Source organism: Athene noctua, chromosome 1 (genome assembly GCF_965140245.1).
Source record: "Athene noctua chromosome 1, bAthNoc1.hap1.1, whole genome shotgun sequence".
In the NCBI taxonomy this organism is placed as follows: Eukaryota; Metazoa; Chordata; class Aves; order Strigiformes; family Strigidae; genus Athene; species Athene noctua.
Genome location: NC_134037.1, coordinates 134971164 through 134997737, shown reverse-complemented (window position 1 = coordinate 134997737; position 26574 = coordinate 134971164). Strand labels below are relative to the sequence as shown.

The window sequence follows — 26574 nt, the reverse complement described above, 5'->3', positions numbered from 1 at the left end:
CGATTGGCCAGAAACGTCTATCAGGGCAAAGCAGAGGAGAGAAAAGTGGAATGAGACACAGGACTGGGGCTGTAAGTCTTCTTCTCTGCTTAAAGCATGAACAAAAGCATCACAGGCTCAAGGCTATAAATCTGTAAGATAAAATGTACCAAGGCTTTCTGTAACCAAATGAAATTTTCACCATTTCTCTTGCACTGAGCTTTAGTTCCAGCCCCTCCAGACTCAGCAAACCCATGAAAGAGAACAATGCAGGCAACTGTGACAGCTACAGCTGCATTGCATTTACATAAACAAATCTGTCTCGGGGGGCAGGGGTGGGGGTGTGCAGCTAGACAGCAGATTTTTGGACTACATGGGGAAAGAGGGGAGAATCCAGCTTCCCAAACAAATCCCTAATCAGGTTCACAAAAAGGAAGACAAATGACATGATATTGCAAAGCAGAAGTGTGGTGCTGCTAGTAGTACCAAGACGGGGGGGGGGGGGGGGAGTGGACTAATAAAAATGGCCAGACCAAGGAAACAGACACCTATTTGAACCTTCATCCTAAGCAGTGCTAACCCCAACACAGCTGTGGAGTCCTTCAATTGTCAAGATAGAGACAAAAAGTACATCTAATCAAGTAAAGGCAAAACATTAAAGAAAAGTGAAAAGACTCGTGGTTGAGATAAAGATAGTTTAATTTAAAAAAAAAAAAAAGCTGCACACACAAGCAAGGCAAAAAAAAATAATTAATTCACTACTTCCCATTGGCAGGCAGACATCCAGCCATGTCCTAGGAAGCAGGGCTTCAGCATGTAGAGAAGTTGCTGGGAAGCCAAAAGCTGCAACCATGAACACCCCCCCTTCCTCCTTTCCCCAAGTTTTTATTGCTGAGCATGATCAAGGGTATGGTCACGTGGTAGGGAATATCCCTTCGGTCACTCGGGGTCAGCTGTCCCAGCTGTGTCCACTCCCAAACTCCTGCCCACCCCCAGCCTACCAGATTTTAGGGGGCCAAGAAAGAGAGACACAAAGCTTCAGCAGTGTGCAAACACCGTTCAGCAGCAGCCAGGTCACTGGTGCGTTACCAAAGCGGTTTTAGCCACAAGTGTGAAGCACAGCACCACGGGGGCTGCTATCCCAGCCAGACACTGCACAGGCACTCTGGGCCACAAGTCACTTCTTCACTCAGAAGTGCTTACTGCAACTGGTTGCATTGTATTTGTTTCACAGGAGAAGTGTCTAGGAAGAAAAACAAGTCAGCAGTACCAAAGCAGATGATGTGCTTTCCTTTCTCCAAAGTTACCATCACTTACGCAGGTACGGAGACAGCGCTGGGCAGTGACCCTGAAATGGCTTCACCGTGGAGACATCTGCAATTGATTCCATCTTCTCTTCCTTTTGACTGTCCTCCAGGCTAGTTACCTTTCTGAAATCCTTCACCATGCTCTTCACTTTAGAAACTTCCTGTCTGGAGTCCACAAAGTAACTGAATGTGGCCCATAGCACCATCAAACACAAAGTGACAAGCACCAATACTTTGAACTTATAAAAGAGGTGAAAGACATACAAGCTCCAGGCCATGGCTCTCCCTGATGGCAAACTGCCTCCTCCTCTGCTCTGCTGCCAAGGGAGGCCACTGCACACCCGGTGAGGATGAAACCAAAGGTCCTGAGAAGAATGTCACAGTAAGGAAGGGAAGCTGGAGGTAGGGAGGGCTGCCACGCTTCCTGCAGTTTTGAAATTCATGGAGCCCTGGTGCTGTTTGCTCTTCAAACGTCAGAAAACACGCCTTAACCTGGGCAAAAGAAAAAAAAAAAAAAAAAAAGGAAGGAGTTAGTTTCTACTGCTCTCCACTGCTCCACCTTCACAGACTTGATGAAAACAGCTTATGACAAAACATGAAGTGAACAGCAAGTGCGAACTACTGGTCAGAAACTAAGACTCTGAGCTTTGGTCCTAGCTCAGCCACAAACCTGCTGCATGATTTTAGGCAAATCGTTCTCCTGCTTTGTTCTCCACTTCCAGACTTTTTTTTTTTTCCCCCTCAAACTCTGAAAGTGCAACCAGTACCCCATGTTATGTCTGTGTACAGTGCCTAGCAATGCACAGGCTTTATTACTTCTCCTACCAAAATTAACAACAGCTGCAAGGCAAGAGATTCTGCTGGCTATGAGTAAAGTCAGCTCCCACACCACCAAAACCACATGAACCTCTGCAGAATTAAACTGTTTTCTTCTGAGAATATTATTGATGCTACATAACACAGTGAACCCTGCAATACTTGACTGGCATCAGAAATCATTCCTCTGCATCTACTCCCTGCCAGTACTACCTTGTGGATCTTTGCCCAGTATTCCCCTCTCACATGCTGCTGCAGGACGCAAATCTTCCTGCTTTTCAATGGACAGGTTGTTTTTCAGTGTTAGGTCTGTTAGGATCCAATTCTTTGTTCTGTTTCCTGCTGTCTTTCAAGAGCTCCATTTTCATCCAGCCTTTCACTGCCATCACACTATAAAGTTACCATGCTAATACTTTTGTCTATTATCATCTCATCGCAGAAAAAGAATGAAATTTTAATACAAGAAAGCTTTGATATGTAAAACACACAATAAAATTGCCACCTGTAAGAAGAACAAGGACTGAGGCTACGTGAAGCAAAGGCAGTGATTAAAGACAATGCACACAAAACAGGCTGAATCAAAGAGAAGAAACACAAAAACATGGAAGGTTATTTTGTACCAGCTTTCAAGATACACATAAAAGCCTGGAGAGATATTGCAGGCAGAAGGAACACTAACTCTACGTTTCCACTAGTTTAGCCCAGGTGTCTTCTGGAAAAGTTTGCTGATTCATAGGGATGTATGTGGGAGCCAGACCTAGGACTGACAAGATGTACTGCCCGAGCTTCTCGGGGTTTGCTGGAAGTGACCAGCTGTTGCTCCTCCTGGCAGGCACCCCACGGAGTGCTCTCTCCACCCACAGGCAGCCCACAGGATGCAACAGGAGAATTTTTCAGTGAAGGATCTTCACACCCACTTCAAGCACAAACAGAGAAGAGAGCAAAAAAAGAGGCTACACTGAAGATAATATTACTTACAAGGAAAGGAAGGGAAAAAACCAGATAAGAAGGAGAGGTTAAGAAAAAACCCCACAGCAGTCATACTAATAACCACAGTTTATTTGAGAGGTTTTATGGAGGGGTGTGTGGTTCCTATCTGGTCTTCAAGATCACAAGGACAGAAGCACCTATACAAATATGAAGGGAAGCCTTAGTTCCTCTTAGTCCTCCCCTCCATGTCTCCTGGCCCTTGAAACCACATTTTCCAGTGAATTCTTTCTGTTCTTTGATAAATTACACTGGAGACCACATGGGTGTCTGCCTCATTGTTTTAAAAGACACGGAAAAATTAGCCGAGTGCTCTCATTTACATCCTTTCCCCTGATTTTCCACATGGGAAATCATTACAACAGCCTGTACGTATTGACAGCATGGGTCTCTGCTACTCTCCAAAGGAAACCTGAGAACAAACAGAACTAGTTTTTCTGCTGTTGATGATATCCATTAGCTCTGTTGTCAGAACAGGAAAGAAAACACCAGCAACACCTAACATCCAACTAACCTACAAAATAATGAAATCTACACAGTTCAGGATCACTATATACATGAAAAAAAATAATCAAGAGGATCAGCAAATCTAATCTGCATGCTGATAGCACAAGCTACTTTCTACTGTCAGCTTGTAATAACTGGAAAGCAACTTTGAGGGGCAGTCAGTAACATGGTTCACAGACACACTAAGCTCAACTATTTGTTTTTGTAGGTAATTCATTTTATAATGCCAAGAGGAGTAAAACAGTATCCAGCTTCTGCACTATCCCACAGAACAAATAAAGACTTCAGACCCAAATGCAAACAAATCTCAGGCCTCAGTTATAAAAATCTTCACACTGACTTAGCACACCTCCTTACTGTATGCACTTGCATACTGAGGTAAAATCATACCTCTACCAGTTCTCTCCTATACAGCCAACACTGACACAGAAGAGCGAACTAGAAACTTTCCTCCTTCTGCATCACCAGAGCTGTTCAATGAATTCTTCCTACAGAAGTAGCTGGCAGGGGTCTCTCATAGCCCTGGAAGAGCACTGCTCTCGCTGCGGACAGCTACGCCACCAAGCCACGTTTCTGCAAGCACTCAATCCTCCTTCACCACAACCCTGGGACAAGCAATATTCAGCCTCAACATCACACTACAGACCACCACCACTCTGTCAGGCACAATACAGTCCCGTATTAAAAATACACATACGAATATCTCAGAACCACCACACACATCCCAGAAGGAGCCCACCCTGAGTATTTTGGGGCATGCTTTCTGACACTCTGCTACAGAAGCCAGATGATGCTAACCATGAGCAGCGTGCACATGAGCACGTCCAAACCAGCTCACCTGGCAGTCTGATTTTCTTTCTGGTACCTGTCACACCACCTTTGTTACAGCTCAGGGTAAGACACATGCTGACTGAGTGCTGGAGAGGGTAACACCACCACCACTGTGAAACCAATTCTCAAGTCTCCCATCTTTCTGCAGGACTCAGGAACTTTATCCTGAGTATTACAAACAAATCTGGACTGGAACGCAGCCAGGTGGAGCTATTAAAGGTGAATTATACAGTCACACAGCTATCCTAAAGTCTAGAGATCAGTGCAAGAACAGCATGGATTTGTCCCCCTTACTTTTCCCCTCAAAAGGACATCCAAACCTTCTTTTGACCTGGTAACCTTCCTATTGGTTCTGGGTTTTGTGAACAACTGTCCTAACACAGTCTTGGTGGTATTCAGAACACAATTCATTAATCCAGAGAGATGAGGAAGAAGGCGGTGATGGAAGGGGATTCTCCAGCTTCTACCCCTCAACGGGAGATCTGACAGATCTGTTCTACAAAAGCTTCATTAGCTTTTTTTAAAAAAAGTGTGGTAGTATTTTAAAACCAAAGGTTGAAAGGGACCCCTCACTCCACTGTTTTCCATACTGACTACAAACAATCATTAACTCTAGGGGCCTGCAAGATGAGAATCTCCGTAAGCCCCAAATACTAGTTTGTTTTAACCACTTTTTTAAAAAGAAATTACTCCTGCAGTTGTTGTCAATAACCAATACTATTTATTCTGACAGTCTTTATTCTGCTTTTCCTCACAACAGCTGTAAGCTATAGCTGATGTACTGAAACAATATACAAACACACTACTGGGAATGCAGGCAGATGGGGGCAAGGGGACTAAGATGCAAAAAAGCAACAGGAAGAGAGGAAAATCTCAATTAAGGAGAGAAAAAACACAGGGCAGGGGGATTTACTTCCCAGCAAACAGGACACTCCATTTTGTCCAGGAAAATGGATGAGAGTAATTGCTGTTTTACAGTTAAGAAAAATTAATCAAAAAGTTTGAAGTGGGCTCAAGCAGAAAAAATGGCTTAAACCCAGCTAAAAATCTCCCCATGTTTCTAAAGTCTCAATTCAGTCAGTCTCTGCAACAGGCATGGAGGAAAAGCTCTACCCCAGCTGAAACCAGGATACCCCTTAAACAGGAAAATAAAAGTAAGTAGAAGGAAATTAAATGGGAAAACTACATTAATGGAAGGGAAGACAAAAATGCTGAGATTTTCAATTAATATATTTTGCTTCAGCAATGAATTTTACTTTTTATATTTTTCTGAGTCCTGCTAGCAGACATAATAACATAAACTAACAGCCATGGTGCCCTAAGAGGTGACAGCAGAAATACCATGTTGATACACTCTGAGTTAAATAGTTCCAGTTTTTAGCTCAACTAATGCGTTGTAAACAGGGTAACATTTGGCTTTGACTGTCACCAGCTGAAACATCAGTGCATGCCTTTCAAGCCAGCATTACTTCCTAGCTAGCTGTCATTACCTGTCATACCAGAGGAAGAATTTTGCAGGGCAGAAGCGATTCTGAACTGCAGCTTTGTTAAAGTTTCAGCTCGGGTTGCTCAGGACTCCTATTCACAACTGCAGCAACTGAGGGAATAACGGACTAAAATGTTTCGCCCTATTATCCCACCATATCTCATCACTGAAACAACAGACATTCAAATAAAAGAGAAAATGTCCACCACCACCCACCAATTTATAGTCCACAATAGTTGCATACAGGAAACTTGCGATAAGCTGTATGAATGATCTGAGAACAGTAAATGCTGTGGACCCCATGGGTAATTTACCCTTTAATTATTAAATCAAAGACTTTATAATTTGCTCATCTAAACTCAACCTGCAAGTTTCCATGGAATAACCTGAATTGCTGCCTTTCATAACCTCTGGACTACTGCGCAGCATTCAGCAGGTGAGACACTTCCCCCAAGGGGTATAATACCCACAATAAACCGAGGGTATCACTGCAGAAAGTGCATGCACCAGGAGGGAATTTCCTTTTCCACCACCCAAGCCAAACATGTTCCAGATTAACCTGGGCTGAAAAGGACAATATAAAGTTAAGATACTGAACTTAACATGCAGGGAATGACTATCAACAGGTATTTGCTAAAAAAAATTTATTATTCATAGCTTCTCACAATCAGAAGTGGATTGCATTCTCAAAAAAAAGCTGACAGTTGCTTAGCTCTAATGCACACACTAGTGCAAATGGGCTGTCTGTTCTCCATAAGAAATTTCTTTTTTCCACAAATTAAATAAAAAATTAAAAAGTGAACTCTCCATGGAAAAACAATGAAACATCAGGAATTGATCAACGGTATTAGTCAGAAAACCAAACTTTTGAAATACTTTTGGTTTTGGGAGTTTTTTTGGTTTTTTTGGGGTTTTTTTTAATATCTGAAAGAGTACGAAGGTATAATATTGGTAAGGTATAAGGATGTTAAGTTAGGAATATAAACTCTGAATTTACTGCACCAACCTTATTTCTACCCTCCTCCTTTCCTATTCAGTTAGGTGAAATCTTACACTTTGCAATTTCCTTTGTCAGCTTTGCAAGATTCCTTTAGAAGCAGTTATTACTAAATGTTCACAGTACTGGCCTCTGACAAATATTCAGACCGTACTACCTCTCACTGGGAATTACTTCCCATAATAACTAAAACCACGTCTCCACTGAGTTCTATGGCAGCAACAGAATGTTGCTCTTGCTTAAAACAGACTTGAACACTTCAACAGAGCAGCATAAACATGCATGCATGATCACAATTAGTCACTTTTAACTCATCACAACACACATGCAAAAGGGTGTAATTTGTGCTTCATAAACTTGCACTCTGGTATTTTGATGTTTTCTATGGAGAATATAGTATGTATTTCAAAATGTGGAATGCACAGATATATTTGGGTATTTTAAATGACCCAATTCACCCATCAACTTACCTTACATTATTACTTCATAGGTTAAAAGGTATCAGGTTTCTTTCCCCTGAGACAAGAACGGTGTGTGCACAGAAAGCATGTCTGACTCTCCTAACAAACGATGAAGAACTGTACCCTTATGAATGAAGGCAACTGAGAAACACAGTGAGAACTGGCACTTTTATGACTCCCACCAAAGACGGAAAACTCATGAACTTAAGAGTAACTGGAAATAAAAGGACAAGCAAGAGGTTAAGCCTCAATAAAAACTTGCCTGTCAGAAAAAAAAAAAAAAAAAGAGAACTTGATCATTGCCCCTCTGGAAGGTGTTGTTTTACCATTTTACACTAAGGACTCTTCATTTGAAAAAGTGATCTTTCACCAGCAAGCTTAAAATACCAGGGTTGCTAAATCAGGCAGCTAACCCAGAGTCAAGAACACTAGAATTTGGGACTTCTTAAAGAAAAAGATAAAAAAGAAAACAATGTTAGGCCCAGAGCCTGCTGTTAAAAAGCCCCACTTGGAGAAATAGTATAAAAGACAGACTTGTAATACATCCATAAAATCATTACTAATGGAATAGCCTTAATAAAATACTGACTAGAATAGTCATGCAGCCTTAAAGCCCAACAGCCATTCTGCAATTCACATGAAATAAGGGAGCAGATGCTTTGCACTTCATAACTTCCAGTTAGATAAAATTAAACCCTTACCAATTAAGTACGGGTTGAGGATACGCAAATCACTGTCACAGAATGGCTGAGGTTGGAAGGTACCTCTGGAGCTCATCTGGTCCAACACCCCTGCTCAGGCAGGGCCACCTGAAGCCAGTTGCCCATGACCATGTCCAGGTGGCTTATTGTGGAGACTCCACAGCCTCCCTGGGCAACCTGTGCCAGAGCTCAGTGATCTTCACAGTAAAAGGATGTTCAGATAGAACCTCCTGTGTTTCAGTTGATGTCCATGGCTTCCGGTCCACCACTGAGAAGAGCCTGGCTCCATCCTCTTTGCACTCTCCCTTCAGGTATTTATTCACCTTGGGAAGATCCCCCCTGGGCCTTCTCTGCTCCAGGCTGAACAGCTCCAGCTCCCTCAGCCTTTCCTCACAGGAGATGCTCCACTCCATCACCTCCATGGCCCTTTGTTGGGCTCTCTGCAGTATGTCTTGTATTGGGGAGCCCAGAACTGGACACAGGACTCCAGGTGCAGCCTCACCACCACTGAGTAGAAGGGAAGGACCACCTCCCTCTACCTGCTGGCAATATTTCACCTAATGTAGCCCATGACACCACATCCACCTTTGCTGCAAGGGGACATTGCTGGCTCACATTCAGCTTGGTGTCACCACCCCCAGGTCTTTTTCTGTCAAGCTGCTTCTCAGCTGGGTGGTCCCCACACAGCTAGAGCAACACAACCCTCTGGTGTACCTGCCACTCGTCACAATTTGTCCAGTCTGCAAACTTGCTGAGGGCATGCTCTGCCCCATCATCCACATTGTTAACAACAATGTTGAACAGGACTGGACCCCTGCGGTACACCACTAGTTATTGGCCTCCAGCTAGTCTTCATGCTGCTGATAATAAATTTCTGTGCCCAGCTGTTCAGCCAGTTTTCAATCCACTTCACTGTCTGCTTATCCAGTCCATACATCAACAGCTTGTCTATGAAGATCTTACAGGAGAGAGCAAAGGCATTCCTGAAGTCCAGGTAGACAACATCCACGGCTCTCCCCTCATCTCCCAAGCCACTCTTTTTGCTGTAGAAGTTTATCAAGTTGGTCAAGCATGACTCCTCCTTAGCAAATCCATGCTGACTACTCTTGATTATTTTCTTGTCCTTTATGTGCCTGGTAGTGGCTTCCAGGATTAGCTGCTCCAACCACCTTCCAAGGTATCAAGGTGAGGCTGACTGACCTATAGTTCCCTGGGTCATACTTCTTGCCCTTCCTGAAGCCAGTAGTGACATTTGCTTTCCTCCAGTCTTCAGGTGCTTCTCCCAGTTGCCATGATCAATCAAAGATTATCAAGAGTGGCCTTGCAATGACATGAGTCAGCTCCCTCAGCACTCATGGGTGCATCCCATTATGGCCCATGGATCTATGTATGTCCAGTTTGCTTAATTATTTCATGACCTCTTATGTAATCCTCTTCCACCAAGGGTACAGCTTCCTTACTCCAGCCTTTTGCCCTGGTCTCTGGGATTCCTGAATCCCAGTCTTGCTAGTAAAGACTGAGGCAAAGAGAGCATTCAGTAGCTCAGCCTTTTCCACATTCCGCATAACCAAGTCTCCCACCTCACTGTGCAATGGCACCACATTTTCCCTCATCTTCTATTACCTATGTACTTACAGAAGCTCTTCTTGTCATCTATGATATCCCTAAATCATGGCTGATACATTGGTTGGTGGATGAAAAAAAGACCACCTAGTCAGACGTTAAAACATGTGCAAACAATAGTTCAAACAAAAATTCAATACTAAACAAATCCTGCTATAAACAATAATCTTCAAGATGCTGGAAACGTAGTTCTTTCTTCTATACTTCATAAGTCAGGGTGACTAACCCTCAAATATGGGTGGGAAAACATCTGTGATGCAATTAAATGCTTCTCATTGCTCTCAAACCTGACTCTAGCTAGATTTGACCTTCAAAGATACCAGGAAGCTTTCATATGAACATAAAGTTCAACTCTTGAGAAATAAGGTCTCAATGAAGCGTAACCAAATCCCGTTTAGAAAGTTACAGCTGACTAGAAGGGCACAGCACTTCAGGCTACAAGGTTAAAAAACCCCATTTTTTCAAAATCCATGAAAAAAACAAACAGAAGAAAACCATAGTTATCCAAATTTGACATCAGCCAGAAGTCCAAAAATCAATGAAGAACGAGAAAGGTCTCCATCTATATGGTAGACCTACTCCTACTTAGACACGACACTGCAAACACACTTCTAAAGATATCCATGATCATACTGAGGCACATAAATACTGCATGATCTGTGTTCCCCAACATCATATCTGTACCAGTAACTGTCCCTGCGCTCAGCAGCTTCTCTGCCAACTCAGGTCCTGTAGCCTGCTACGTTTTTTGAAACATATGCCAAACCCTACTTGCTTGCACCAAGGTTCCACAGGCTACCTGTAGGAACTGATCAGAAACACAGCGCTGCATGACTCCTCCATGAACATGAAGCCCTAACTTGCTTCTCTCCATACAGGAAACCCAAAATAGTAAGCAAGGTTCCAGCACAGACAAGACTTCTTCTGAAGCAAACTAGGAAGATCAGAACCCCATCCATTTTCATTCAGGGTTTTCCTGACAGCAAAACACATGCACTGGAGTCTAACACACTGTGCAAGAACAGAGCAAGCAAGCAACATACATACAAGCTGATTCCCCATGTAAGGGCTGCAGGGTCAATGTACCCATTTGCCTAGCAGCCTGACTGAAGCCACCAGCATTACCAAGCTCAGAGATATCCAGATATTCTAAAGGCTGTTCTTTTTCATCTAAGCAAAATTCCTAGACAGACGACAACAATATCACCAGGAAGACTGATTACTGGTAGCCCTGATCTAGATATTAGTGAAGGAAAGTAACATTATAAACAAAATTGGAGTTCATTAAAACTCATTACTTTCCAAACACTTATTTTGCCTGACATTTTTGATGAAAATTGTCATTATAACTATGCTAAAGCTCAGATTCACATGATTACTTATCAAAAAGGTTATGTCTAACAGTATAAATAATCATGAGAACACGCTGCCTAAATTTTTCAGGGGGTTGTATTTAAAACAATTCACCCTGTGTGGAACATCTACAGGACAGTTTCAGAGAGATACTTTCATCTAATGAATGGAAAATTAATTTGTAATGTACACAAAGTAACTTTCTGACTCTACCCATTTCACACTGCCCAGTAAGGACACATTTCCTATCATGCTGGATTTTCCAGAAGCCCCTGCAACCTCCTCAAGCTCACGTACAAATTCCACAGACAGCAAAAAAGTTTCAGCCGCAAAAATGATTACCTTTAACCTAACTTTAAAAACCCTCCTAAGTTCAAGCAGGAAATGAACCATGAAAGAGTTCCTTGGGACTGCATTTATCAGCTCTGTACTATGCAGTATTTTATTTGGTATTTTATCTAGGCCAAAATCAAAAGCAGTAATGAGTTTGCTCTGGGACTATCACGAAGAAGTACAGCAATCTTCATTAAACCCCCCAAGAAAGAATTAAATTCTTTACAACTGACAAGGTAGAAAGAAAAGCTGATTGCTGTACAGTCATCTGTGCAAGACAGTTCATGTCCTCAAGTTTTACAAGTCTCTTTCACAGGTATTTCCTTCTTTTCAGCAGACCAGGTTTATAGCAGGGCATTAAGCTAACAGTTTTTAACACCTCTTTTATACAACACTTATAATCCTATTAAGTCTTCCTATTAAAAAACACACCAACTGCACTCAGAAATGGTGAAGTCATGGGCTATTAAAAAAAAAACAAACAAAAGAAACCCAATCCTCAGACAAACAGCTTTCCACTTCTCACGATTTCACGCCAAATGAGGCGAGCACATTAAACCACTCACTGCTGCTGCCACATCCCTCCTTCCTGTAGAGCAGCCGCTCCAACAAGTATGGAACACACTACGCAAGCAGCAGACACTTTTCATCCAGGAAACCCCACACCATAAAGAGATCTGTGTTACCTCTCACATGCCGCAGGAAACAGTCAGGTCAAAACTCGCAAGATGACTGAAAAAAAAAAAAAAAAGAGCGAACACATCCCGCTTTTCCCCAGCCCTAAAAGGCTCCCTAGTGCCGTCCCACACGCTCCTCCCTCGGCTCGTGTCCCAGTGTGGGATGGCAGACTGCCTCTCTCCCTTCTCCCTAGCACAGCGGAACCAGCACGGGGGCACGCAGACATCTCTTGACAGAGTGCTGTGCCAGAAGCAATACTGCATCCAAATAACTACTATAACAAACCATCCCATTAGAAGCAAAAGGCTCAAGCCTTTGCTCCTAAAAGCAAACCACAATTTCTCTTGGAACCCTTTAAGTATCTGCTCCATTTGGAGATTTTTCAGTTAGAGATGCCATCCTTCTTACATAGGTCAAGCTGCCCACCCTCTTGTCCATATCTGTGAAGGAGACCAGATACTCTCACCACACTCCTCTCCATTACCACCCCGACATACCTGCTGGTGACAGTGCCACCATGGGCAGAAGCATGTACTTTATGCCTGGCTTATTGACCAGTCTTTTCACAACATGTAACCTTATTACAAGGTTGTCCCTCACTGGTGCTTTTTCTACCCCTCTGCCCCATAACACTCCTCTAGCAACCTCATGGACTCAGCAGGGTGGAATCAACCGACATGTCTCTTCTCCACTTTGCCCATCTGGGGTGCTACCAGGGCAGCAGCAGGGCAATGTCAGCCGTGCACACAGCTGCCAGGAACAGTTTTGCTGCAAAACTACCTAAGCCTCCTCCCTAGCCACTGTATATCAAGCTGACAAACAGATTTCCTTCAGTAGAGTTACACCTACATTAGGGAAATTTATGAGCACACCTGCGTCAGGTCAGGGGTGGGATTTTCTCATGCTTCCAGTCAACACACTGATAATGCCAAAACACCATAGAAAGGATGAAGCCTGAGTACACACAGGGTACACAGTTAAGACGGATTGTATTAAAGGTGGGAGAGAAAGGATAGGTACAGCCTCATGACAGGTGTTAATATCCTGTAACTCAAACCTGTTTAAACTCTTTGTGCAACACGTACATTCCAAGCTGGTAGATATTTCAAAGCCTCTCCAGTAAGCCGCCTCTGTGCCACAAAGGTCTTATTTATTATTAGAACTGCACAAGAGTTTTTGGGAAAAACTTCCTTATTTCAGACATTCAGTAGCGTAGAAAAAAACCTTTAGGCCTACTGTGTGGTTTAACTAGTCAGTCACAGAAGTCAGTCCAGCCTGGATCTCAACTGTCACTTGTCTCCCCTTCCTCTCTGCTCCAGTCCCCAAACTATGCTTTCTCTGCACCAACATCAGTTTTCATGCAAACATGGGGTTAGCCAGAGCAGGAGGCAAGCAGTATTTCTGGTAACCTCCCATGATCCTCTGTCTACCCTCCCCACTGAAAAAGGTCAGAAGACCTTGTACAACTACCAGCAGAAAAACAGTAGCTCAGCTTACAGTGCAACAGAAATGGTTATTTTAGGAGGATGATAATATACATTTTGAGGCAATAACATTCTACAAACTGTCTCCAACCAGACAGTTTTAAAGAGGAAATGTATGAGTTAAAAAAAAAAAAAAACAGACCAAGGTGTATTTGTGGGGCCTGATTAGATTAAGTCCGTGCCAGCTAAAACATTCCAGATGTGTTAAGCATACAAACAGATGTGCTAGCTCCACACTCTTATTTATTACTTGATAACTGCTTGATAGTCAGTGTAAAAGAACAAAAGTACTGGCAGCTCCAACTCCCTGAATTACAGATAAAGAATCTGTAACACATCAGGAAATAACCTAGATACTTAGCTTACATCACTTATTGATGCATCTGTGCATCACAGAAGAAGTGACTGCAACAGATGTAATGGAGGGAGAGCTTGGCAGGCAAATACAATAAATCAATTTCATGCAAAAGGAACATCATAGCAGAAAAGTGCTAAAAGAGAACTCTCCATCCACCTTTAACTGACATGCAGGGCCGAGAAGAAAATAGAAGCATCTCAGTGTCTCACGTATCCCTATAATTGGACACTATTGCTCTTCCACCCACCGTTACCCCAGACAAGGAGTGCTATTCCTGTGTTCCAACCTGGTTTGGTTTAGGATCAGAGCTGAACAACTTGCTCCACAGGGAATGCCCTGGACAGAAGCAGAAGTCCCTGAGCACTGCTATGCGTGAAGTCCCTTGTCCCCTGAATAGGTGTCACTGATTTTCTGGTTGCCAGACACCCACCCAGCCACACTCTCACATCCCCCCTCCCCAAAAGGACAGGGGGAGAGAATAAGATGGAAAAGCTCATGGGTCAAGATAAAGATAGGGAGATCACTTACCTATTACCATCACAGGCAAGATAGATTTGACCTGGGTAAAATTCATTTTTGCCAATTAAAAAATAAGAGTAGGATGGTGAGAGACAAAAACTACATTTGCCCTACACTTGCTTCTTCCCAGGTTCAGCTTCACTCCTTCATTCCCAGCTCCTCTACTCCCCACCCCACATCAGTGCAGGGGGATGGGGAACAGGGGTCAGTCCATAACAGCTCCTCTCTGCTATTCCTTCCTCCTCCTCACATTCTTCTCCTGCTTCAGTGCGGGTCCTTCCCACAGCGTACAGTCCTTCACGAACTGCTCCAGCATGGGCCCTTTCCATGGGTCATGGCTCCTGCTCCTGCCCACAGGCTGCAGTCCCTGCCAGGAGCCTGCTCCAGCATGGGCTCTGCACGGGCTGCAGCTTCCTCCAGGACATGCCCGCCCGCTGCGCCGTGGGGTTCTCCATGGGCTGCAGGGTGGTATCTGCTCAGCGTGCTCCCCTCCACAGGCCGTAGGGTGGGTAGAGATCTGCTCCACACCAGGAATGCCTCCTCCTCCTCCTCCGACCTTGGCATTCATGAAGCTGTGTCTCACTTTTTTTTGTTTGGTTACCTCACCTTACAGCTGCTATGCAGCATTTTGCCCTTTCTTAAATACATTTTCCCCGAGGCACCACCAGCTCAGGTGGTGGGCTCAGCCTTGGCGGGTTTCAGGGCTGGCTAGAACTGGCTGTGTTCAGCACGGGTTCAACCTCTGGCCTCTTGTCACAGAGGCCACCCCTGCACCACCACCTTGCCACCTGCACTCCATACAGCATTCCATTAGCTGACGTGAAATACCGACTTAAAACTGGTTTAAAAGATGCAGTACATCGCTTGAGATGCATAGCTTCTTAATGATTACTCATACAGATTAACGCAGAATGCATGTAATTTTTTCTGTCTTCTACACCCAGGTGACAGAGTCCTCTCCACCCTGAACCTCCAGCCACAGCACCACATGTGTGTTCACTGTCCTCTACTGACATTCAGAATAGTAACTACACACTTCTACCACCTCAGATTAACTGACTGCCACTTTCTGACTGTTCATCTAGACAGTCATCGCTACAGGGCATAACCATAGCTATGCAAATCTATCTTCAGGTGGACAAACTTGAGACAATTTCACCAATGCAGAAGAAATTTCAGTTGATGTTTTCACTTAATACAGGGCCCTAGAGGAATCTTGGCTTTAGCATCACTCTTGTTCCAGCACTTTACATTTTTCTCAAATATTAGATAGTGGATATACAGCTACTTTCAACATTTCCAAGCAATCTGGTAAGCAACCAGCAGACATTTTTATATAGTCATGTTTCACTTAAAAAAAAAAAAGAGGACCAACTCTTGGCACATACTCAGCGCCTAAAACATCACATTAAGATTTCTGAGTTACCAAAGGAAAAGCTTATGCTTCCTCTACAAAGCAAGTACGGAGCCTTTGCTGCAAATGACCCAATATCATCATCAAGCACAGGCCAACTGAGCGGGTGCTACTCCAATACTCCCATACAGTTTTCATTTTCCTAAGAGATAATGAACCCTGATTTTATGCTAGGAAATGCAATCTAACATCTCCAGGCCAAGATACACATTTATGAATGGCCTCTCTTGTTACACAACTACAGCTGAGCCACTGACCTCACTGTAAAAGACAGCACTGTCAGGGTACAGTCAGAGACAGAGCGAAGCATACAGAGAACAGTACTGGCACACCCTGCAACTACCTCACTGCTTACCACAGAAAGTATCTGTTAAAAAAACACAGCACAACTTCAAACATCTTCCCCCCAAGGTCAGTGGAATATCTTGAAAAAGCACATGGTAAAACAGATTTCTGTGAACACAGGAATCTCATGTATAATGGAAAACTAAGGTCATGATTCAACTCTGCAATACCCTCTATTTTTCTGGCAGCTGCCGCCTTGCTGGAGTGGATGCCAGATGTCAGAGAACTTGCCACTTTACAAAAGTCAAAATAATTAAAAAAAAACCCCACAAACAAAAAACAAACCTCAACACATTTCTGGCCAAATTCCTCACTCGCCTTTCTCCTGCACAAAAAAACCATCTGAGAAAAATACTGTATTAAACCAGTGCACATTCTTATTTTAGCTTTAAATACTTCACAATTAGTTTTTTTAAACCAAGGGGTCAACCACAGATAGCTAAAGCAATACAGGACAAAAGTTCAGGTAAGTAGCCACAGGTCTATAATCTTAGATAATTTATAATTTTCAATTTACAACTACCTACAAAGTTGTAAGAAAATTAAAACTAATACAGTTGTACATTTATTATGAATGCATAACTAAGAACAGAATCCCATTATTTGTTTCTCATGGAGGTACTTCAGCATGAGAACTGCACCAAAGACATTCCAGTCAAAGCTTCCTTAAGCAAGAATAGATTTTACTTTTTTTTTTCCAGTCTTAGTAAGGATTACAAGTTGTCAGTGCATACTGCAAAGACACCCATCAAGACACTACACAGATGTCATGATTTTGTTAAGCTATTAAATGTACAGAACCTTTTCCATGTTAGAACACAATTTAGAACTATGCAAATTTTCATCCAATCTGCAGGTGGATTTTTATGCAGGAGAAAAGTTTCAAACATACAATTTAAGAGCTCTAACGCCCATCTTTTTGAAGTATCATGGCCTAGAACAGCGTTTGACAGAATTCAAAACTGTTCCAATAATTCTAGTTCAACCCAGCAACAAGCAATTTTAATCAAATGCTTGTGGAAGTAATTCTAAAAACATACCCACCCACCCCCCGAGAATCAGAATACTATTAAGCTTTTTGGACAAGAAGCTCAGTAAAATTTCAGGCAGTGGGAGATGGTAGCATATCACTCTTCCTCACACCCAGTTACTAACCTGTGTTTTCCCCACCTCATCAGATCTTGCTGGGGAGTGTGGAGAACTAAAGGTGAGCTGTGGTGTGGCCTCCTCCTCTCCTACTCCCTCATGGTTGAAGAGCTCCTGTGCCTCTGCAACCCTCCTCCTCCTCCTCACCTGAACAGCAGCCAGGCTCTAGCCCTTCTGAGGAAAAAGGGAGAAGGTAGAAGGGGATGACACTTAACTCAGAAGCAGAGTAGAGGAAGTGGTTCCTTTATAACCCTTCACTTCTCATTTCTGTGCAGGTATTATCCCTCTCCATCTCACTGATGAATACGATTAGCTGCAAGAGTTCAGAGTCAACAACAGGACTGAAGACTGAGGGGGACACAAGATTAGCGCTGCAGACGCCCCAGCAACATCAGAACTGAAAATTTTGTTGTTGTTTAGAGTTGCATACATTTAAATCATCATGGTATCAGTTTAAAAGGATTATTTGAATTATAATGTAACTTGATCCCACTATTCACTGCCTGACAAATGTTACCCAGTTGACGATCTCTGCAACAGCACTGCATATATGCTAAAAAAAAAAGATTTAAGGACACTACGATGACACAATCATACCTGTAAGGCATGTTACTTGTAGGTGTGGCATAGCACTTCCAGCAGAAGAAAAAGCATGTAGACACAATAATTACCAAAACCCCTAAATATGTTAAAAACTATAAAGAAAAAAGCGATGGAAGCTGTCTCCCATTGTTTTACAGTATTTTCAAGGTCCCTGTTACACACAGCACAAAAAACCCCACATCTCTGAAACAAAAAATGGCTAGTCCAGTTGCACATCCATTGGGTGTCTTTTGGACTACATATTTGCCTAAACAAGAAAGTTTTTAATTGAACTCTTGCATCAAAGCAGGCAGTCATTCCACAAGACTTCAGAATCCACAGACATACAACCTTCAAACTAGCAAAACTCAAGTTCACCAAAGTCATTCATGCAACTTCGATTTAGGATCACATAATAAAAAACACAAATCAAGCAGCCCTCAATCTCTACTTCTCCCTACATATTATTTAAAAGATAAGAACGTGGCAACTCAAACCAGAGAGAAAAAGAAAAACCCAAGCCTTCCAAAATTGAAGTAACAAATTCCTTACTTCCAACTGAGAAGTATTTGCGAAAATGAAATACAGCTGTTACAAAAATCACAAGGAAATACCTACATAAATGAGAAACAAGATACTTAAAGACAGTGTTTGTTAAGAAAACTCATTTACAGTAACAGTATCTTGTATGAAAGATGATATACTTCACAGTGTTAAGGTTCATGAAACATTATCCAAGTTGAATAGTGACAGAGAATAACACAAAACCCTGAAGCCATGCTTTTCAGCATTCTAAATTTAATAAGAGTATTTGTAACTAACGGCTGAAGACTTACAGAACCATCACTGAGTTGCAGAGAAAAAAAAAATCTTCAGAGAAGAGCATCTCACTTAAGCACCAACCTTACTGATAAGAAGTGTAAATATTTAAAGAATGTAGACAGATGCTAAAGATTATATCTTCAGGGGTTTTTTAATTACATCATCTCAATGACATCAAACTTCCACCTTTCTTTAATCTTCTCTGTTAAATACTGAGCTGTTCCAAACTGACTTCTTATTTGTTAAGTGACAAGGTAAAAAGAATGTTAAATCCACAAGAGATCTCCATTGTTAACTTGTTGAGAAAAGCAGGTATTAGTAAGAATCTGACTATATGTATTCTCCTTTTTGACTATTACTACCATAGCGCTGTGAAAATCTGAAGCCTGCAAGGTTTCTAACCATATCAGAGCTATACTTTAAACATATTGTGACTCGGAAACCAAACTTTCTCAAATATTCTCACCAGTAGCCTCACTTCTGCTTCCCCTCAAGACCCGCAAACACATTTCCATCATCACCATTTTCACCAAACGAGGTGAAGCTGTGCATGAACCTCTGCAAGTCTCTCTCAAGCCCTCTGATCCCTGTTCTGGCTCCTCCAAAATAACATCTAGAGCAATGAGAGAAGTTTGTCTCATCAGGGAGAAAAATTTTAGTGAACAGCACCGCTTGCCTGTGCTCCAGTTTCTCCATATGTGAAATGGAGAGAATAACCAGTACTGAATTTACCACAAAACCACTGAAAAGCTCTCATTAAAATGAAAACACTGATGCACTACATCCGTCCTCCTGACCTATGAACCCTGAGCCCAACGCCACCTGGTATATAATGGTTAGATATCTAACTGTTCCCAGTTCTACCAGTAACGATATATTCACCACAATGAAATTATATACTGGCAGACTCATTCACAGGACCCCATCCCCAAGCCCTGCTCCTTACGCTCATCAGAGTTCCTTGCAGAGGGGTATGGACCGGGGACAGCCTGGAAGGGATAAGCAGCAGAAGGCGAGCTGAAGTTTTCTCCACATACCAGACGCTCCAAGCAAGAGGCACAATTAAATACCCCCCCTTTCGTTCGTTCACGAGGGATTTAAAACTAAAACACCGCCTGGAAACTAGTTATCCCCACCGCTCATTGCCCCCTTCCTCCACAATTTACCCCGGTCCCAACACCCTTCCACCCTCTCACCGCCGCCGCTCTCCGCCGGCCCGCTCGCTCGCCGCGGCGGGGGGCAGGCCCTCCCTCACCCCCGGCAGCCCCTGGCCCTGCACGCCCCGTGTGGTCACCCACTCCCGTTACTCACGCGGCCCACGCCGCCGGCCGCGCTCACGGACACGCCGCGCGCTCCCGAACAACCGGCCCCCTCTCTCCCGCCTCCCCGCGCGCAGGCGCCCTGCCGCGATCCAACCCCCCCCTCACCACCCGCCGCCGCGTGCCGGGGGCGGGGCGAGCGCGCGCGCCCGCCCAGCGCTGGCCGGGGGAGCGCGTGGGGGCGGGATCGGGCTGAGGCGGCGGGGCCGGGCGGGGGCGGATGGGCCTCTTTCCCTCCTTCCCTCCTTCCTTCCTTCCCTCCTTCCTTCCTTCCTTCCTTCCTTCCTTCCTTCCTTCCTTCCTTCCTTCCTTCCTTCCTTCCTTCCTTCCTTCCTTCCTTCCTTCCTTCCTTCCTTCCTTCCTCCCTTCCTCCCTCCCTCCCTCCCTCCTTCCCTCCTTCCTCCCTTCCTCCTTCCTTCCTTCCTTCCTTCCTTCCTTCCTTCCTTCCTTCCTTCCTTCCTTCCTTCCTTCCTTCCTTCCTTCCTTCCTTCCTTCCTTCCTTCCTTCCTTCCTTCCTCCCTCCTTCTTCCTTCCTCCCTCCCTCCTTCTTCCTTCCTTCCTTCCTTCCTTCCTTCCTTCCTTCCTTCCTTCCTTCCTTCCTTCCTTCCTTCCTTCCTTCCTTCCTTCCTTCCTTCCTTCCTTCCTCCCTCCTTCCTCCTTCCTTCCTTCCTTCCTTCCTTCCTTCCTTCCTTCCTTCCTTCCTTCCTTCCTTCCTTCCTCCCTCCTTCCTCCCTCCTTCCTTCCTTCCTTCCTTCCTTCCTTCCTTCCTTCCTTCCTTCCTTCCTTCCTTCCTTCCTCCCTCCTTCCTCCTTCCTTCCTTCCTTCCTTCCTTCCTTCCTTCCTTCCTTCCTTCCTTCCTTCCTTCCTTCCTTCCTTCCTTCCTTCCTTCCTCCCTTCCTCCCTCCCTCCCTCCCTCCCTCCCTCCTTCCCTCCTTCCTCCCTTCTTCCTTCCTTCCTTCCTTCCTTCCTTCCTTCCTTCCTTCCTTCCTTCCTTCCTTCCTTCCTTCCTTCCTTCCTTCCTTCCTTCCTTCCTTCCTTCCTTCCTTCCTTCCTTCCTTCCTTCCTTCCTTCCTTCCTTCCTTCCTTCCTTCCTTCCTTCCTTCCTTCCTTCCTTCCTTCCTTCCTTCTCTCCCTCCCTCCCTCCCTCCCTCCCTCCCTCCCCTCCCAATGGACCTCCACTATGGCAGATGTGTGCCACCCCAAGCCATGGCAGCTCCTCAGCAGGTGTGGGAGTAGTGGGCCATGCCGGCCTTCTCCGTCTCCTTGCTTTATGTTTGCAGAGCAAACTCGGCAGGCCTGAGTTTATCAGCAGAGGTCAGATGGTGCCGGCAGCTCAGCCCGGCCAGGGTGTTTGTGGCTGGGTGCCAGAGCGCTGCCAGGTCTCGCTGTTGGCGGGGATGCAGAAGGCTTCTGGGAGCTGCAGGGGTGTTTTGAGAGTTGTGGGCATCACAGCATTTGTGTTGCTTGGTACTTGTCAAAAGTTGAGCATTTGGCTTCCTCTCAGAATGTATTATATTTAGCACTTATTTACAGCAAAATTAAGTGGGGCTTGGCAGGAGATCTCAGAATCTCAGAAATCAGAACTGAAGATGCCTGCTTCCATCACCTAACTGCACAGCACAGAGAAAGGTGTTCTCCTTCCTTAATCGTAAATCCAATCACAAAAGGGCTTTTTGTGTCAAATGCTGACAGTGCAAACAAAACCCCTTCAAGTGTGCATGCCCACGTGCAGATGGCTGAAAGTGTTTATATGTTACTAGTAAGTTTTCTTAAGATTTGAGAAAAGCCTCAATATTAAAGGTATGATTGCCTGCAGTACAAATCGGATCACCATATGAATTAAGCAAAGTCCCTATTGCCATCATGTAACATTGTTTGTTACTCCATGCAAAACTTTCCAGTGTACCTGCCCTTACCCGCAAAAAAAGGGAACAATTATTTAAAATTATTTGGTCAAAATAGCAAAGCCGTTTCACCCATAATGGCAAGAGAAGCAAAAGGGGGGGGCAGCAGGGATGACCATGGTACTGTCCTGCTGAGTCCAGCTGGCTCTAGGGTAAGCCTGCACACCTGCCTGTCAGGACCTGGAATACTCCACCCAGACCTCATAAAGTTGCACCGAAGAGGGATCTGCTGTCAAGCACTAAAAAAGCCCTGAAAGAAAAAGGCAAAATTAATCTTCTCTTGTGGTAAGAAATCACTACTGTTAAAAGAACCAGAGAGGAGAAAACTTCTGTTTAAAAGCATAAAAAATTAAACAAAGCAAAATGTTGCAAATGTTTTTGCGAGAAAAAAAAAACCAAAAACCCTTCACTGAAACTGTCAGAAATTGATTTGGAGGGAGAATGAAGGATAGTTGGACATTCCTTCAGTTTGTAAATAGCAAAGGATTTTGATAATCCAAAATTAAAAGATATATGATAGAAAACCTGTATGAGTGATCACCTTTCCAATGGTATCAGTCACACCTATTGATAGTTTTAGTTGAGTTTTATATTATTATGTATTTGCAAATCCAGATGCTACTTGCTGATTGTAATCAAACCTGTCAAAGCAGCATCTGTCTCAAAAATAGCAAGTTTCTATTAGTGCTGTGAGAATCAGAGCTATAGATACAGAAGACACTCTGCTGACAGAGTGACAGAGAGCATTAGTCATCGTTTGACCCAGCCAAGAGTGTGTTGGCATTATCTGGCTTGTCAGTCCACAGGCATACCGCAGATTTAATCAGCATGTATCTTAAGTCCCAACGCACACAGCAAATCACATTCTCATTCATCCTACAGGCCAACAAAAACAGGTAAGCAAACGGTGAGACACGAAGCTCTTATGGTGGTGGTCTCACAGGATGGATGAGGGGAGAGAAGAGAGGCCAAAGGAATGTGTGAAGATGCTTGAAGTGAATCGGGATGTGCAGAGGATCTGCAAGCGGTGTGTAGACTCGGAGGTATCGGGATTACTATGTTACAGGGGTAGAAAGAGCCCTTGCAGTTAAGGCAGTGCAGGGGAGGTGGGAAAGAATGCACGCAGAGCAGCAATTAACTCCATTTATGGCCCATGGAACACTGCTAAACTGATACAAACTATGGCTACACTTGCATAAAAGTCCCTCTTCACGTTTTCCTCCACAAGCATTGTTATCTGGCAAATTTAACATTCTTTCTTTAATCAGGTTTTTTTCCTCTGGAGTAAATGTTATGCTTGTTCCAAAAAATACAACCCTCCTGTGGATCTCCCAGGAACAGAGTCTGTATTGAGAAAGGTCCTGAGGCTGGGGTCTCCTTCAGTGATTTATCTTTAATCGTTTATTAAGCAAAACCTTACGTTTTCTCTTACCTCGAAAATTCAGGTTGTCCTAGGTGAGATCTTTAGCTGTTGATTTTAATCCCACTTGTAGAATACGAGAAGAACTGCATTTAAGCTACCCAGAATATCAGCCATGTATCACTGGGCCCCACACCACATGCAAATCTAGTACAAGCTATTTTTTTCCCCAGATGTCCCAGTGACTCAAGGTTTTCAAAGGGTAAAATGATATTTTTGAAATCTTTGAAAAAGACAAAGATCATTAGTTGTGGAAATAATGCCATCTAATAAATAATTATCTGTAAACTTAGCAGTAGGTATCTCAGTAGAATGCTACATCTCCAGTTTAGAGAAGGATACAGAGTATAGGGCATATTGAGAAACATTATTACATTGAGGTGATGAAAGGACTTTTTTTTCCTGTCCAGGAAGAGGCCGTGATATCAGACAGAAGACCTAATACCTCATCAGTTTCCTTAGCACAGCATAAATGGTTTCCCTCAGAAAGCAAATGCATACCAGGTTCTTAGCGCTACTAAAAATTTACCAGCGAAGCAATCCTGGATGTAGTTTATCTCAATACAGTGTCAGAAATATCGGAATTTCTGAGCAAACAGAATCAGAACATGGGTCATTCAGGTCTGTTTCTGCTAGCAATCTGCTGAGCTTGAATAGATTTTAAGGCCCTGCAGGTTGGTTTCCTATTCACATAAACATCAGTGACCTGAAGTAAAATTGTTCCATAACACAACTTGTAGAAGATGTATGAAAGCACCATTTTCCCGGATGCAGACACAAAGTCCACATCAGATGCTCTTTCCCGCAGCAAGTGTGAAAGCAGCCTTTCTTTTTTTGTCTCCATTCTTCAGGCTCACAGTTTAAACGCAAGCCTTTACCTGAGAAATCTTTTGGATGAAAGCTGCTTGCCTGATGCAATGTGGCCTCGAAAGGTGAACAACAGCAGAGACACTTTCTTGCATGAAGATGTGATACAGAGGAACTTTTGGAAGGGAGGTTTGACTTCCCAGGCCGTGGTTTGTGTGCAAAATCCAGCCGGTGCTTGTGCAGGCACAAGAGGAAGTTCCACCTCATGTTTTTAGACATCAGTGACTCATGATCCCCATGACACTAGTATTCTCTGTAAGAGTGTTAATATAGCTGTGTTAAACCCTGAGTTCTGTGCTCCTGTTTTTACTGTGTCTTATTCAGCTACACCCTATTTTAAACCCTGGGGCTCAATTCTAGCACACACCAAGTAAACATTCTGCAGCACAGAATAACTTCCATGGAAATATGCCCTGGTGGTGATGACTTGTGCAAGTCAGCCAAGCAGAGCTCACTTTAACGTGGGCCAGGTGCCGGTAATAGCGTGGTGTCAGTAGCCAGGAGCTTAGAGAGGACTTCAAAAGTCATCCCTGGTGGGGATGGTGGACTGGTGGACATTCAAGTGGTTGGTTCATGCTGAATTTCATGTCGCTACAGCCACACTGTTAGTGGTACCCAACCTCATCTGGATGCATATACACAAGACAGAAATTAGGCCTTTGCTTTGCTGAGGTAAGGCCTTGACTCTCTGAGTTAAGTAACAGGTAAATTTACAGGACTGTCCAGAGTCACACCCATTTATGTCCCATAGACTGTGGGGCAATAGCCCTGGAGTAAAAGGATAGAGAGGGTGTTTGATAAAAGGACAAAGGAAGGAGTTAAATCGGTAAGACTGGAAAGGGATTTGAAACAGGATGGAGAGTGAGTGACAAAGAAAAAGGGTTTATGTCTTCTAAGGGACAGTGGAAAACCGACACAAAGTATGGCAGAAGTGAGAAGCAGACGAAAAGAGCATTAACCTGAAATACCAGAAAGGAAATGAGAGTTAAAAGAAAACAGGAACAGGTGAAGACGGGCAAAATCAAGTGTGCTACTGGCTGAGCGTGTAAGAAGTTACAGTTAGCATTTGCTGGTGTACTGGCCGGTGAGGGAAGTGGTGGTACAATGACTCAGGACAAGTGTTTTGTCAAAGTCCCTTTAGTGGTTACACTAAAAAAAAGTGGTTACACTTTTAATCAGAGAGGAAAGATCTTTTTGAACACAAGCCTCTGTACTTTCCTGGGATTTTCATGGATGTAAAATCCATGTTTCACATGATAAAGTCCCACACAAGGATCAGTTAAAACACTATGGGGATTTCACAAAACGTAACAAGGGTGGTCTCGTCTTTCACATTCTGCCTGAGCTGCTCCTTGTTCCTCAGTCCTAGTTCCCTTAGCTCAGTCTGGATTACAGCTGTTTTACAAATATGAGGAGAGCAAGGACCCAAATGTTCACATATCTCTCTGATGAACTCAGTGATAAAAATACAACGTGCCACAAGGACCTTGGCAGATAAATGAAAGGTTTTTCTGAAATAGTGTTATCAAGGATACATGGGAATAAATCGTCACTCCGCAATTGTCCCAGGTTCATTTCCATGTGAGAATGAGAAAGAAAAAGATGGGGTGCCCAAGTCTCCGTCAGATTTCATTGAATTCTGTATGCCTAACCATTATAAGCAGTATGCTAGGGAGGAAGGTGTGTAAACCTTAAAACATCCAGCTGGAGTTGTTGTCATTAGCCTAACTTCTACAAATAACACAAAGTTACTTCTCTGAGTCAAAATGCATAGCAGTTGTAAGATTTTTCTGCATGTATCCAGACTTAAACTGGTGTTCAGACTTGCAGCTGAGGAGGAATTTCCCGCTGTGGAATTAGCACAGACCTCTGTTCCCTACTTTACTGTGCCCTGTCACACAGATCTATCAGCTAAGATCTGGGCATATTTTACACAGAGAGCAGCTTTCTCTTGGAGCAGGGGCCTCCGGCCTTAGCGACACCTGGACTGAGGTTAAGAACAATTTATTTTTTGAAAGATTTCACATTTTAGTTTGGGCTTTTTTCCAGCTGATCCAGAACAAGTGAATGCCTTGGCAGATTTCCTAGTACAAGGTGTGTATTTACAGAGGTGCAGACACAGGACTATGGCCACGGTCTGCTGGTACAACTGGGCTGTCACTGGTCATTTCTGTGGCTATGGGGAGAAGGATGAGCAAAGCTGAGGTGTGAGGGCAGTAAGACAGGCATATGCGGTCTGTTCAGAGCGTGGCAGCTGTGGTCCAGGTCACAGACATGAATATTATCTGAAGATACTGCTGAGGCTGGAGTAAAAAAAGTGAACGTATGAGGGACA

General features: G+C 43.7%; 1 protein-coding gene across 4 annotated transcripts in view; it reads right to left on the bottom strand.

Annotated features, from left to right (window-relative positions):
* Positions 1-20156, bottom strand: part of B4GALT4 (beta-1,4-galactosyltransferase 4) — a 35095-nt gene extending 14939 nt beyond the window's left edge. The window contains exons 1-3 of one of the 4 annotated variants that reach the window (XM_074927879.1): positions 20041-20110; positions 17335-17499; positions 1297-1778 (exon numbers count right to left, since the gene is read on the bottom strand). In XM_074927879.1, the coding sequence (XP_074783980.1) occupies positions 1297-1564 (268 nt within the window). In that variant the 5' untranslated portion in view covers positions 1565-1778; positions 17335-17499; positions 20041-20110. Of the gene's footprint in view, positions 1-1296; positions 1779-12067; positions 12089-17334; positions 17500-19675; positions 19694-20040 lie in introns of those variants that run through there. The other 3 variants (XM_074927871.1, XM_074927896.1, XM_074927888.1) reach the window with 3 other exon arrangements.
* Positions 20157-26574: the final 6418 nt, after the last annotated feature.